This window comes from Neophocaena asiaeorientalis, unplaced genomic scaffold (assembly GCF_003031525.2).
Source record: "Neophocaena asiaeorientalis asiaeorientalis breed wild unplaced genomic scaffold, Neophocaena_asiaeorientalis_V1.1 scaffold357, whole genome shotgun sequence".
NCBI lineage: Eukaryota > Metazoa > Chordata > Mammalia > Artiodactyla > Phocoenidae > Neophocaena > Neophocaena asiaeorientalis.
The window spans coordinates 67,038-81,433 of NW_020173270.1; the positions used below are offsets into that span (position 1 = coordinate 67,038).

General features: G+C 51.1%; 1 protein-coding gene and 1 long non-coding RNA gene across 4 annotated transcripts in view; one reads left to right on the forward strand and one right to left on the reverse strand.

Moving 5' to 3' along the window:
• Window positions 1–4,918, reverse strand: part of LOC112400237 (uncharacterized) — a 7,567-nt gene extending 2,649 nt beyond the window's left edge. Inside the window, exons 1-2 of the long non-coding RNA XR_003003378.1 lie at window positions 4,726–4,918; window positions 2,862–2,983 (exon numbers count right to left, since the gene is read on the reverse strand). This is a non-coding gene — a long non-coding RNA (uncharacterized LOC112400237). The remainder of the gene's footprint in view (window positions 1–2,861; window positions 2,984–4,725) is intronic.
• Window positions 4,919–8,340: 3,422 nt separating this feature from the next.
• On the forward strand, window positions 8,341–14,396 carry ACP5 (acid phosphatase 5, tartrate resistant). 3 transcript variants are annotated; one of them, XM_024745923.1, is made up of 6 exons: window positions 8,341–8,450; window positions 11,969–12,056; window positions 12,281–12,577; window positions 12,789–12,916; window positions 13,049–13,394; window positions 13,789–14,396. In XM_024745923.1, exons 3-6 carry the CDS (start codon window positions 12,281–12,283, stop codon window positions 14,065–14,067), a joined length of 1,050 nt encoding a protein of 349 aa, XP_024601691.1. In that variant the 5' UTR covers window positions 8,341–8,450; window positions 11,969–12,056; the 3' UTR covers window positions 14,068–14,396. The 3 variants fall into 3 exon arrangements, with proteins under 3 accessions (XP_024601691.1, XP_024601690.1, XP_024601689.1); XM_024745922.1 differs by lacking the exon at window positions 8,341–8,450 and adding an exon at window positions 10,598–11,067; XM_024745921.1 differs by lacking the exon at window positions 8,341–8,450 and adding an exon at window positions 11,597–11,761.

Below are 14,396 nucleotides of genomic sequence, written 5' to 3' on the forward strand. Positions count from 1 at the left end.
CCCTGCCCTGTTAGCTGTCAGCCCCTTTTATCCCTGGCACCCCACCCCCTACCCTCAATCCAACAGCCCTAGGCATCGCTAATATACCTTCTGTCTCAATAAATTTGCCTCTTCTGGATATCGCACATAAATGGAATCCTACAATACGTGGTCCTTTGTGACTGGCTTCTTTCACTTAGCATAATGTTTTCAAGATTCATCTGTGTTGGGCTTCCCTGGTGGCGCAGTGGTTGAGAGTCCGCCTGCCAATGCAGGGGACACGGGTTCGTGCCCCCGTCCGGGAGGATCCCACGTGTCGCGGGGCGGCTGGGCCCGTGAGACATGGCCGCTGAGCCTGCGCGTCCGGAGCCTGTGCTCCGCAACGGGAGAGGCCACAGCAGGGAGAGGCCCTCGTACCCAAAAAAAAAAAAAAAAAAGATTCATCTGTGCTTCATTTCTTTTTATTGCTGAATAATATTTCCTTGAATGGATATACTTTATAACAGTCTTGAAATGTCAAAACCGTAGACGTGGAGAATAGATGAGTGGTTTCCAGGGGTTGGCAGGGGGAGGTGACAGGGACTACAAAAGGGTAGCACCAGGGACCCTTGTGATGGAACTGTTATGTATCCTGGCTGTGGTAGTAGTCACACAAATCTAGTCATGTGACAAACTGCAAAGAATTAAACACACACACTCGTGTGCATACACACACCAGTGCATGTAAATCTGGTAAAATCTGAATAAGGTCAGTGATTGTATGAATTTCCTGGTTGGGATATTGCACTGGAGTTATGCAAGATGTTACCATTGGGAGGAAATGGGTGAAGGTCGTACTGAATCTCTGTATTATTTCTTAAAACTGCATGTGAATCTACAAGAGTATCGAAATAAAAAGTTTGTCTCTTTTTTTAAGTGCTTCACTAAAGTCTGACCCACACTCAAGGCAAGGGGAATGAGGCCCCACTATCTGAAGGGAGGATGCTATGGACAGAATATTTGCATCCCTCAGAAATTTTTATGTTGAAGCCCTAACCCTCAATATGATGGTACTTAGAGTTGAGGCCATTGGGAGGTAATTAGGGTTAGATGAGGTCATGTGGGTGGGGCCCTCAAGGTAGAATAAAGCCCTTATGGGGGACTTCCCTGGCAGTCCAGTGCTTAAGACTTCATGCTTGCACTGAGGGGGCCACAGGTTCAATCCCTGGTTGGGTAAATAAGATCCCACATGCTGCAAGCCACAGCCAAAAAAAAAGAGGAGGTAGCCGTCTGCAACACAGGAAGAGAGCCCTCACCAAAAACTGAATAGGCTGACACCTTGATCTTAGTGTCAAGATCTTCCATAACTTCCCAGCCTCCAGAATTTTGAGAAATAAATGTCTGTTTCAAGCCTCCCTGTCTGTGGTATTGTTATAGCAGCCTGAGCTAAGACAGAGGAATAGCAAAGAAGTTAAACCTATCACACCAGAGATGTGCCATGGAGCGGACAGAGTTGGAGTTAAGCCTCTGCTTTGAAGTTGGAAAAAACTGAGTTCACAGGCATGCTAGTGACCTTGGACAAGTCCCTTGACTTCTCTGAACCTCAGAATGTCCTTCTGTAAAACGGGGATAATAAGGCTGTTGTGAAAGAGCCTTTTTTTTTTTTTTTCTTTTGGCTGTGCCGCATGGCTTGTAGGATCTCAGTTCCCCAACCAGGGACTGAACCCAGGCCATGGCAGTGAGAGCCCAGAATCCTAACCACTAGACCACCAGGGAACTCCCTGAAACTGCCTTTATACTGCATGACCCACAGCCTGGCAGCGTGTAAAGTGGGTATTTGCTGTTATTATTATTTTTGTTACTGTTGTTCATGTGTTGTTCAGCTAACTACACGGTGCAGCAGGCAGGGCCAGGTCTTCCACGACTTCAGATGCCAGGCTGAATGGCTTGGACTTGACCTCCAGAGCACTAGGGAGCAATGGGAGGTGTGTGAGCAGGGGAGAGATGGAGAGAGATTCTTTTGGGACTGGGATGGATGACTAGGAATTGAAGCCCATTAGGACAGACAACTATGGCCCAGGTGATGGCTGTCTGGCCCTGGGTGATGGCCATGGGGATGGGGGGAGTGAGAGGAAGAGACACATTCAGGATAAGTACTAGGTGTGGGGCTCACATGGTGACCCCATGACCCAGGTTGAGAGGAGCAGTTAAGCGGGGGGATAAGTTAGATCAGGATTTTAGTTTTGACCTTGCTCTGTACATACCCTTCCCTCTGCCTGGGATGTCTTTTCTTACTGTGCCTTCCTAAAAAACGCCTACTGGTCCTTGGAGACTCTGCCCAAAGACCCCTCCTCTGAGAATCTGGTTTGCAATTTTCTGAGACGCGGGCTGCTCATCAGATTATCCTGCAAACATCTGAATCCCCGTGTAGCTCACTCATCCCTCCCCCCCGGGAGCTTCTGGGGTGCGGGGTGAGGCAGACCTCGGCTGGCTCCATTGCCCGACCCTCCACACCCCACACAAGGGGGCCTTTGCGCACCAAAAAGGAAACACGGTTTGCAGGACGTTTGCTGCAGTTCAGGATTTGCCCACGCGGAAGCAGCAGTGGACAGGTCAAGAGTCTGAGGAGGGCGCCTGGCATTCTGCTGGGGGTCCTGGGGAGCTTCCGAGGTCAAGATTCTCAGACTTTGTTTACCGGGTTTGGGGGAAACCAACAGGATCCGGTTTTTCCCACCGGTAGCACCCACCACGTAGCTGTGGTCCACAGCCCAACAGCTGGTGGAAATTATGCAAAACCTGTTGATTAGTCCCACCTCTGCTCAGAATTCTCCGCGGCGCCCTCCTCCCTGGGGATAAAAACCCTCTTCCCTGCAGCCCCCAAAGCACTCGCACGCAACCCTTACCTCCCTGCCTTCGTTTCCTCCCACTTTTCCCCTGGCTCCTTCTGCTCGAACCACACTGGTCTTTGCGTTCCTCAAATCAAACAAACTCACGATGGTGTCTGGATCTGGGGCAGCTTTGGTGCCTAGAAAAATCCATCTTTGTGGTTACTTTGCAAGTATACAGTCAGTTTAAATTATACCTTTAAAAACAGAGTTTCTCTTAAGTCTTCGGTTCCAATTACAGCTATTATGTTACTTATACACCTGGCAAAGTGGACCATCACTTTCAGAGAGGTCATTGGGTACATATTTGGGTCCATTTAGAAATGTAGTGGGTTGAAATCTCTTAAATATTGCAGATGGCATTTATAAAAGTGTTATATTTGATTCTTTAATCTTAAATCCCTCCACCAAGCAAATGCTTCTGAAGTTCTTAGCGTTGTTACAAATCTAAAAATTAAACATATAAATAGGAGTTTGAAATATGTTCTTTTAAACATTCCAATACTGCTTCTTAATTCAACCAAATTATCATATGACTTTTCAACTTAAATTTAGCAGCCCAGGGCTTCCCTGGTGGCACAGTGGTTTAGAATCTGCCTGCCAATGCAGGGGACACGGGTTCGAGCCCTGGTCCCAGGAGATCCCACATGCCACGGAGCACCTAAGCCCCTCCGCCCCAACTACTGGGCCTGCGCTCTAGAGCCCGCGAGCTGCATCCCTGAGCCCGCGTGCCACAACTACTGAAGCCCGCACGCCTAGAGACAGTGCTCCGCAACAAGAGAAGCCACCGCAATGAGAAGCCCGCATACCTCAGTGAAGAGTAGCCCCCGCTCACGGCAACTAGGGAAAGCCTGCGCGCAGCAACAAAGACCCAACGCAGGCAAAAATTAAAAATAAATAAATTAAGAAAGAAAAAAAAGGTTACCATCCTGAAATCAATTAACCAGCTCTGGAAGGAGACACAAAAATCTGGTAACTTTTGTTCCCTCCAAAGCGGAGGACCAGAATGGGAAGGAGACTTCTCACTGTAAACTATTTAGGATTTTTAAAATTGAAATTACAAGGGGGAGAGGACTTCAACTTTATCTCTACTAGTTGTTTTTTTCTTTCATAAAAAGGAAAATGTATATCTGAAGCAATTACAACATTTGCCTCTTCATGTGATGGTAGAGGGGTGTTTTAGGATTATCTTCTGTGCTTTTCTGGTTTTTCTTTTTTTTCAACTTTGGTAAAATACAAATAACATAAAATTTACCATCGTCACCATTTTTCAGTGTACAGTTCAGTGGCATTAAGTACGTTCACGTTGTTGTGTAACCATCACCACCATCCATCTCCAGAACTCTTTGCATCTTGCAAAACTGAAACTGTCTTCATTAAACATTACCCCATTCCCCCTCCCCCAGCCCCTGGCACCCACCATCCCTATGAATCTGACCACCCTAGGGACCTTGTAGAAGTGGAATCATACAGACCTTTGCTGACTGCCTTATTTCACTGAGTATAATAATGTCTTCAAGATTCATCCATTTGGGGCAGGGGTCAGAATCTTGACTATGTTTTTCAAATCACAGTTAAATTAAAATACAAAAGCACGTTAAAAAAATACAAAAGCACATGCACATGATTAAAACAAATGAGACCTTTTGCAGGGCGTGAAGTCTTAGCTTTCTCTCTGGGCATCTCCACGATTCTGAATACTGAATACGCTCCTCTCCCTCTAATCACGCACAGGTGAATGGAGCTCCTGATTTTCTGCAGCAGTGGATCAGGATTTAGCTCACAGCCACCCTTTCCTTCCACCTGCCTTCCACACCAGTGTAGATCCCATGCTTAGGTTCCTCTGATGGCCATCTTTGAAATTTTTCAGCAATATTCTTACCTCTTTATTTCTTCTTCCACCAAGAGTAATTCTTTTCACTGTTCCAACTGGGTAATATTATAAGTAAGTGTTTTCAAGGCATTAAAATTTTTTTTTTAATATTTATTCATTTATTTTGGCTGTGTCGGGTCTTAGTTGCGGCACACGGGATCTTCGCTGAGGCATGCAGGATCTTTAGTCGCAGCATGTATACTCTTAGTTGCAGCATGCAGACTTCTTACTTGTGGCACGCATGCGGGATCTAGTTCCCCGACCAGGGATCGAATCCGGGCCCCCTGCATTGGGAGCATGGGAGTCTTACCCACTGGGCCACCAGGGAAGTCCCTCAAGGCACTCCTTACATGCCAGGCACTCCTCAGTATTTCTACACGAATTCACGTGTTCAATACCCACGACAGCCACAATCAGATCTCAGACAGTCACCCTTACTCTTCCCATTTTAGAGATGAGAAGCTGAAGCCCAGAAAGGTTAAGACACTCCCTCCAGGTCACAGAGCTTTGCAAGTAGCAGAACCAGAGCTGCCTCCATTTACTTCTATTTTTTGTTTTGAATCTCACGGGGGTTGAGTAAGTTCTTTCTTTCATGACTGTAGCTGAGGTTTATCAGAACTTGCCCAGTGTACACTTAAGGCTTGTACATATCATTGTATGTAAATTTCACATCAGAGAAAAGAACTGTAAACAAATATCGAATTCTAGTTAATCGTATGAGCACTAAAGCCTTGGCAGGGAAGTGTGCAGATGTCCACAACGTATTAAAATAGGTAAAGAGTAAGATTGATGAGTGAACGGATGGGTAGATACTAAAGCAAATATATGCAAATCTTAATTGCAGTATCTAGGAGCAAGTGTGTGGCTCTTCGCTGGACAATTCTTCCAACTTTGCTGTGTGTTCGAAATATTTCAGAATAAGATACTGGGACCTCTGTCCCGTGATCCCCACAGGGAAACCTGTCTTCTCCCACCCAGACAAGCAAGGGGCCTCTCAAATTCAATGTACCCACGCTCGGGTTTGTCCACTTCCCCAAAAACGGTTCCTCTCCCTGAGCTTCTTCCTTGGGTCTGGGTTCTCATTCTCCAGACCTGAAAGCTGGAAGTTGCCAGAGATTCCTCCCTCTAACCACTGGGTCCCAAGATTTACCTTAGGGTGACCAACTATCCTTCTGATTTACCCAAGACTGAGAGGGTTCCCGGGATGTGGGACTTTCTATGCTCAAATCAGGAAAGTCTCCGGCAAACTGGGATGAGTAGGTCCCCCAACTTCTTATTTCTGCCTCTTAAACGTGTTCAGTTTCTCCAAATTGCCACTGCCCTGGTCTATAATAATAATACACATAATAGTAATAATAACAAGCAGTGACAGCTAGCTTATAGGGGGTGCTGGCTATGAACAAGGTCCTCTGCTGCATGTTCCATCTGTGACAGGACTTTTGGTGCCAGTACACGACACTCTGTACTGAATAACTGTAACATCACTCATGTTAAAGATGAAAAAATAGGGCATCCCTGGTGGCGCAGTGGTTGAGGGCCCGCCTGCCGATGCAGGGGACATGGGTTCGTGCCCCGGTCCGGGAAGATCCCACATGCCGCAGAGCTGCTGGGCCCGTGAGCCATGGCCACTGAGCCTGCACGTCCAGAGCCTGTGCTCCGCAACGGGAGAGGCCACAACAGTGAGGGCCCGCGTACTGCAAAAAAAAAAAAAAAGATGAAGAAATAAGGCACAGAGAGGTAAAGCCCCTAGCCCACAGTCACACAGCTAAATAACAGCAGAGGAGCTGGAATTTGAACTCAGGCAGATGGTTGCAGAGCCCCCTGACTCAACCACCTTTAAACAGCCATCCTGGAGGGCTGACCCAGCCACTTGGGGGGGGGTGTCCCCCTCATTGTAGGCTCACCCTCCATCAACAATCATCTGTGCCTCCATCAGAATGGTTATTTAGGTAAATACTGTTTTCCTGATTACAAAATCTTTACTAGCTTTTAATTTTTAAAGATGAATTCAGTAAAGTAGAAATTGATAATTTCCCAGGGCAACCATCCCTGGAAGAAACCACTCTTAATTTTTTTCCTGTGGGCGCCAGAATTATTTCTTCTTGGTGAGTAGCAACCAAGCACTTGTAGTTTTGTATCAAGATATAGTGTGATAGACAGATTGATAGATAAAAATTAAGGGATGGATAGATAGAGATACAGATAGATGGATATAGATAAATGGATAGATATACAGATAGATAGGTAGATAGACAGATAGATAAAAATAAATGGATAGAGTTACAGATAAATAGATGGATAGATGTAGTTACATGGATATACAGATAGATATAAACAGATATAGAAATGAGACCTCCCTGCCAGTCCAGTGGTTAAGACTCTGCACTTCCACTGCAGGTGGCGTGGGGTCCATCCCTGGTCTGGAAACTAAGATCCCCACATGCCGTGCAGCCAAAATAATAATAATAATGATAGATACAGAGACACAGGCGATACAGATCTGTCTGTGACGTGCTTTTTTCCAGACTGACCTTTTAAAAACACAGCTTGGACCCTACCCTGCAAACCTGTCACCCTCCAGATCGAGTCCACACTCCGTAGCTCCAGGCCATTAGCTCCTGATACCTCCCACCTCAGGCTCTCCTCACGACATGTACCAATCTGCGCACACCTCCCTTCACTGACCGTGCTTGTCAGAAGTAATGCTAACCGCCTGCCCCCCTTCTGACCCCATCGAGTGGACATTTGTTGTCCACCCAGAACTGCTTTCGTGGGAATTCCTTGGGGGGCGGGGGACTTGACAAGAGTAGAGACAGGGGACTAGGTGTTGGGTGTGTGTGCTAACTGAGTCAGGGTGTCAGGGTCGTCTGAGGAAGTGGCATTGAAGCCAAGTGCTTAAGGACAAGAAGGTGGGGGAGAGTGGGCCAGTGGAGGGCACAGCAAGTGCAAAGGCCCTGAGGTCAGAACACACTGTCCTTAGTGTGACTTGTGCTCAGTGGCCCCAACATGAAGGAGATGCACACACTGACATATCTCCAAGAGTCCTGGACAGATTATCAAAAACAACAACAACATTTGGGACTTCCCTGGTGGTCCAGTGGTTAAGACTCCCTGCTTCCAATGCAGGGGGCACAGGTTCAATCCCTGGTGGGGGCACTAAGATCCCACATGCCACGCAGCTTGGCCAAAAAACAAAGAAAACAACAAAGTTTAGATCTGAAGCAAGCTGTAGAGGAGTTAGTGGTATCCACTCAAGGGATGAAGCCAGGAGGGTGGGGGGAAGCTGCACATTCAGACTGGAGGGAAGGTTGTGTCGTGCAAGCGAGTCCCTTCATTCCATCCTTCCCCAGATAATTCCTGAGCAGCTGCCTTTGTGGGCCCCAGATTCTAAAAGCCAGAGAAACAGCAGCAAACACCACCGACTGCAGACAGTTCTTGTTGCCTCAGACCTCATTCGGGTGGGGAGACAGACTGAAAACAAGATAAGCAGAGTTTGGTTCATCAGGCCTCGATAAGGGCTACTGCGAAAACTACAGCAAGTTAAGAGGGAGTCAGGATGGGGGTGGGAGGGATGCTTTTTAGATAAGTTAAAGGAACTTAAATACAGTGGGAGGGAGCCACGGTGATAGCTGGAGAAGGAACAGCCTTCTAGGAAAATGGAACAGCAAGTGCCAAAGCCCTGAAGTCAGAGCGAGGGCTCCTATTCCGGGAAGGGTGAGAAGGCCAGAGGAGTGGTGAGAGCTGGGGCAGAGAGGGGAGGGGAGGGCAGGGAGGAACTCAGCCATGGGATTGACGTTGTTGTTGGGAAGCAAGGCAGGAGTGGAGGGGGAGGGAGGCTCAGAGCCAAATCCTGATCCACCTCCACAGAAAATCAGCAGAAGCAGGCTTCCCTGAGTGAATGGAGGGAAAAAGAGTTTACTCGGAACCCCAGAGGTGACCAGAGAGATATAGCCAAGGGTCCACAAGTTTCAGTACACACTCCGCAAGAAGCCTGATTTCTTTTCATGTGCATGTGCTTTTGTACTTTTTAATTTAAAAGATATAGAAAATGTTAACATTTGACAAACTTAAAAAATTATATCAGTAGGGAATATCCCTGGCGGTCTAGTGGTTAAGACTGCAAGCTTCCACTGCAGCGGGCATGGGTTTGATCCCTGGTCAGGGAACTAAGATTTCTGCGTGATGCACAGCATGGACAAAAAAAAAAAAAAAATGGTGTCAATAGCATACCATTTTTCAGAAGACACATGTAGGCATAGAAAAATTAATGGAAAAAAATTACTGAAGAGTCACTCTCTAGGCAGACAACTGTAATCATTTTCCTTGTACTTTTCAGTATTTTCCAACGTTTCTTTAAAGACCAGGTAATACGATATGATAATAAATATTATAATTTTGTGTGATCTCAAAAAAATACAGAAAGCATAGAAGATAATCCCTCAAACACTCCCAGACCTGCCACATGAAGAAGCAAATGTTAACATTTGGTCCTAATTGCTTCAGATAATTTTTTTTTTTCCTTTTCTGTGAAAGGAAAACAGTAGGGATAAAGTTGAAGCCCCCTGCCTGACACTCCCTTGTCCCTGAGCCCCAATTCCATTCCTCTTCCCGTCTCCCCAGAAAACAATCACTAACAATCACTGCCCTGGATCTGTGATGAGGTCTTTGCTTCCCATGTTTACATTCAGACCACAGATACCTTAGGAGGAAGTTTGCATTTATTCTGCTGGCAAAATAACAGTGCTTTTCAAGCAAAAACCCAAACAATACATAATGTATAAAATGGAAAGAGAATGCCCCACCCCACCCCCAAAGAATGGAAAGTAATTAACAGCTAGAATATAAATTTCACCAGCACATGGGGCCCCAGCAGAACAGGTGTTTCCTATCTGTCTTGTTCCCTGCTGGGTCTGCCAGTACTGGGCATACAGCAGGTGCTCAGTGCATGTCGAATCCATGTTTAAGTTTCTTGGATCATGCCTATTTTCAAAGTAAACTGTTTTATTTTGGAGTAATTATAGATTTACAGGAAAATTGCAAAAAAAAAAAAAAAAAAAGCAAAGAGTTCCAACATACACCTCACTGTTGCCTCTATGGCCAGCATCATCTGGAACCACGACATACCTGGAACCTGTACGCGATTCTGTTTCTTAGTTGTGTTACTATTCACAAAACTCCAGGCTTTCTTTGGATGTCACCAGTTTTTCCACAAGTGCCCCTTTTCTGGCCCAAGATCCCACATTCACTTCGTCCTCCCGGCTCCTGGGTCTCCTCCAGTCTGTGACAACCCCTCAAAAGTTGCTTTTTCATGACTGGGCCATTTTTGCAGAGTTCTAGGCAGGTATTCTGTAGAATATCCCTGGATTTGGGTGTATCTGGTATTTCTCTCATCGTAAGCCTGTGGTTACAGGTGACAGGAGAAACCCAGGAGGTGAGGGGCCCTTCTCATGACATTATGTCAGGGCCACGTGATATCAATAAGACATCACTATGCTGTTCACCTGGATCATCTGTTAGGGCGGTGTCTGCCAGGTGTCTCCACCAGAAAGTTCCCATCTTTTGCTTTCCCATGCTTTACTCTTCAGATGAGACTCTTTTGCCTCCCACCCACCTACAAAAGGAGGCAGGAAGGGTTGCAGCCCCAGCTCCTGGAGGGGTGTTTCAACATAAATTATTTGCGATTCTAAGTAAGATTGGACTCTTCTGCCCTCACACCTAAAGACCAGGAAATTGAGGTTGAAGATGAGACTTCCTCACTAGAGGGTAGCGCAGCCCGGGGCTGAGGCCCCACCCAGCGCTGTGGGGGCTGTGGGCCCCCCAAGTGCGCAGGCAGGTGGAGACTCTGCCTGCGTGGGGACAGGGGGAGGAAATCGGGTCCCCGAGCCACCCTGCCCGGCCGAGCTGCAGCCCAATCGGCAGGTCTGCGCCGCCCTCCAGGGAGCGTTACCGCCTGTTACAGAAGTGCGCCCCACAGGCGTGGTGGTGCGCAGGGGCCCAGCAGCATCCCCGGGGCGCCGGCCTGGCCAGGAGGCCCAGGCGCCCGCGATTGCAGCCGGGGATCACCTGGGCCGCCCCCTGCCCGCCGGCAGGGCGGGCTAACTGCTGCCTCCTTAAAGCCGGGGCAGCCCCGACGGCTAGCACCCCGCACTCCTGCAGCTCGATTCGCAAGGCCGCGCCTGGCCTTGACTCTTGGCCCAGCCTTTGCCAGTTGAGACCGCCCGGCGGCGGGAGGTCTCCACCCGGAGGAGGGGTCTCCGCCTGCCCTCGTGACCCACTTCCTGTTTGTTGGGGCTGCGGGGCCGTGAATGAGGGGCCCCCATCTACTCTCGCAAGAGGCTGTAGGGAACCAGAGTGAGTGTGCAGTCAGGGCCGGGAGGAGGGAGGCAGGGAGGGGAGGGGCAGGTCAGAGCGGCCTCAAGTGCAGGGGCCCCGCTGCCCCATAGCCTGCCCCCCTGCCCTTGGGGTCTGAGGGTGTGAGGGTCAAAAGTCTGTGGTCACACGGCTTGCCACCAGCTGCCTCCTGCCTGGGTTCCTCCTGCAGGAATGGGGGGTGGGGCAGAGAGGAAGGTATGGGCAGGACTTCCTGGAAAAGGGAGCCCCTGCTGTTTGGGGGAGGGGGGGTGACCCTGGGACTCAGGGCTCAGATGTTGTCAAACACACCTCACACACCGGACCTACAACTCAGCTGAGAAACACAACACAGAGACACACAACTCGGCTCGGCCACATGACAGGGACACACAACTCCTCATCGCACACACACAGTTCCACTTGAGGACGCAGGCGCACGTCACAGGCTTGCCACACAGGCCTTGCCAGCTCAGTGTCCACAGCCACGGGGACATGGGACTCCCAAGCAGACATGTGACCGAGGCAGGCACGCTTGGCTACACACAGAAAACAGCTCAGACACACCCAGGCACTGGCAGACAAACACGTCCGCGGAGGACACGGACACACATACGGGAGGGAGGTGCCTGGCCGGGGCGCACAGATAGAGCTGCGCACACAGCACACACGAGGCCAACGACACAAACGCGCTCCTGTGAGCAGACGCAGAGCTTGTGGGGCAGGCGCGGCTGCACTCATAGGCCAGACCACCCCCACCCCCCAACCCGGCTCCCGCCTCGAATCCCGTGTCCGGCCGCCGGGGGAACTAACTCCAAGGCTCACATGACCCGAGGGGAGGGCTTCTGGAACAGTTGGCGGAGAAACTGCATCATCCCCTCTAATGATCCATTTCCGCCCCCAGGGAATAAAGGCTCAGTGACGGCCAGTTCTGCTCTGGAGCTCACCTGCCTCTCTGAGCCCCCAGCCGACTGGCTTGTGCCTCCCCCAGGGTGAGTACTGGGCCCGGCATACCCCCGCTTCCCCACCCCGCTGGCTGGACCCTGCCCGCCCCCTGACCCTCCCAGCCAGCTCTTGCACTCAAGTCCCGGGAGCTAGGGAGCCAGGCCATCCCTGCAGGGAGCCGTCTCCTCCTTTCTCAGAACAGGGCAAGTGGGGATCTCGGTGGGGGGGCGCATGCTGCCCATGCCCCAGACGCTTGTCTCTCCCCTCCCAGATGGACACGTGGACGGTGCTGCTCGTCCTGCAAGCCTCGCTGGTGCTCCCCCTGGTGCTCCCCTGGGCTGCCGGCATCAGTACCAACACCCGCACTGCCCCCGCCCCTGTACTGCGCTTTGTTGCCGTGGGTGACTGGGGAGGGGTCCCCAATGCCCCGTTCTACACAGCCCGGGAAATGGCCAATGCCAAGGAGATTGCCAGGACCGTGCAGATCCTGGGCGCAGACTTCATCCTGTCCCTGGGGGACAATTTCTACTTCACTGGCGTGCAGGATGCCAAAGACAAGAGGTTCCAGGTGTGCGCCACTGGAGTAGGTGTGGAGGCGGGGGGATGCGTGGAGAAGCCACTCGACCTTTTGACTCTGGAGAGGGCAGAGGGAAGATGACACTTGTAGACGCCTAGCACACTCAGCGTCTCCCTTGTACATAGCGCCTGACTTGGTGGGAGCATCCAATGGCTGCTTGAACCTGCGGGGGGGGCGGGGCTCCCTTCTCTGTCTGCTGCAGGAGACCTTTGAGGACGTGTTCTCTGCCTCCTCACTCCGCAACGTGCCCTGGTACGTGCTGGCTGGCAACCACGACCATCTGGGGAACGTCTCGGCACAGATAGCCTACTCCAGGATCTCCAAGCGCTGGTGAGCCTGCCCCTCCTTCTATCCATCCCTCCGCCAGCCTCGCTCAGGTGGGCAAAGAGATCCATCAGCCAGAGCTGAGCCTGGGGCTTCTCTGCCCGAGACGGGCGCCCACCACCTCCATCCCATCCACAGGAACTTCCCCAGCCCTTACTACCGCCTGCGCTTCAAGATCCCACGGTCCAACGTGTCCGTGGCCATCTTCATGCTGGACACAGTGACACTGTGTGGCAACTCGGACGACTTTGCCAGCCAGCAGCCTGAGAGGCCCCGCAACCTGGCGATGGCCCGCACGCAGCTGGCCTGGATCAAGAAGCAGCTGGCGGCGGCCAAGGAGGACTACGTGCTGGTGGCCGGCCACTACCCCGTGTGGTCCATCGCCGAGCACGGGCCCACCCACTGCCTGGTCAAGCAACTGCTACCGCTGCTGACCACGCACAAGGTCACCGCCTACCTGTGCGGCCATGATCACAACCTGCAGGTGAGGGGACTGAGGGTGGGGCGAGAGCCTGGGAAGGGGTCCCCAGCCCAGCCACTGGGCCACGTGGCATAGTGCGGTCCTCCTTCTGTTTGGGAGCCCCCTGAATGTCACTCTCTCTCAAACTCTATGCTCGCTAACCAGAAAACAGCCCAAAGTTCCCTAAAAGGCATCTCACGGGTCCCAGTTGACTCTTGATTGCTCAGAGCAATACACTCTCACACGTGGGAAAAGCTGAGGCCCAGGACAGGAGGGGGTGGGGTATGTCCCTTGCTCAAGGTGACTCTGTGGTCCATCACAGGCCTGACCCTGGACTCAAGACAGGTAGACACCAAGCCAGTGGTAAACCTCACTGAGGGGCTGGGGACTCCACTGACCCTGCTTCCTCTGTCCGCAGTACCTTCAGGATGAGAATGGCGTGGGCTTCGTGCTGAGCGGGGCCGGGAACTTCATGGACCCCTCGAAGAAGCACCTGCGCAAGGTCCCCAACGGCTACCTGCGCTTCCACTACGGGGCCGAGAACTCACTGGGTGGCTTTGCCTACGTTGAGATCAGCCCCAAAGAGATGAGCATCACTTACATCGAGGCCTCGGGCAAGTCCCTCTTCAAGACCAAGTTGCCAAGGCAAGCCAAGTCTGAGCACCAGCACCGACGGGGGCTCCACGCTGGGGCCTGAGTTAGGGGCGCCTCCCAGCTGGTGGGTGAGTGGGTCCCGCTGGGACCCCCTGCCCATGGGCAGGCTTTCTCAAGGGCCGGTGGTGCTACGGCAGAGCAGGAAGGAGAAGGACAGATGAGAAACTGTGGTGCCACGTGGCCTTTGTGACAAGGATGCCCATATACATGAAAGAAGCATGGACACGTGTTCCGGCCAGAGTGCCAGGCCCCTTGGCCGGGCTCGCCCAGCCTGAGTTCCAGGCACTGGGGGACAGGGAGGGAAAGCCCTCCCCTGGATCAGGCATCCTTCTGTCACTGCCAAATAGTCAATAAAAAAAAATAGTTGCAGAA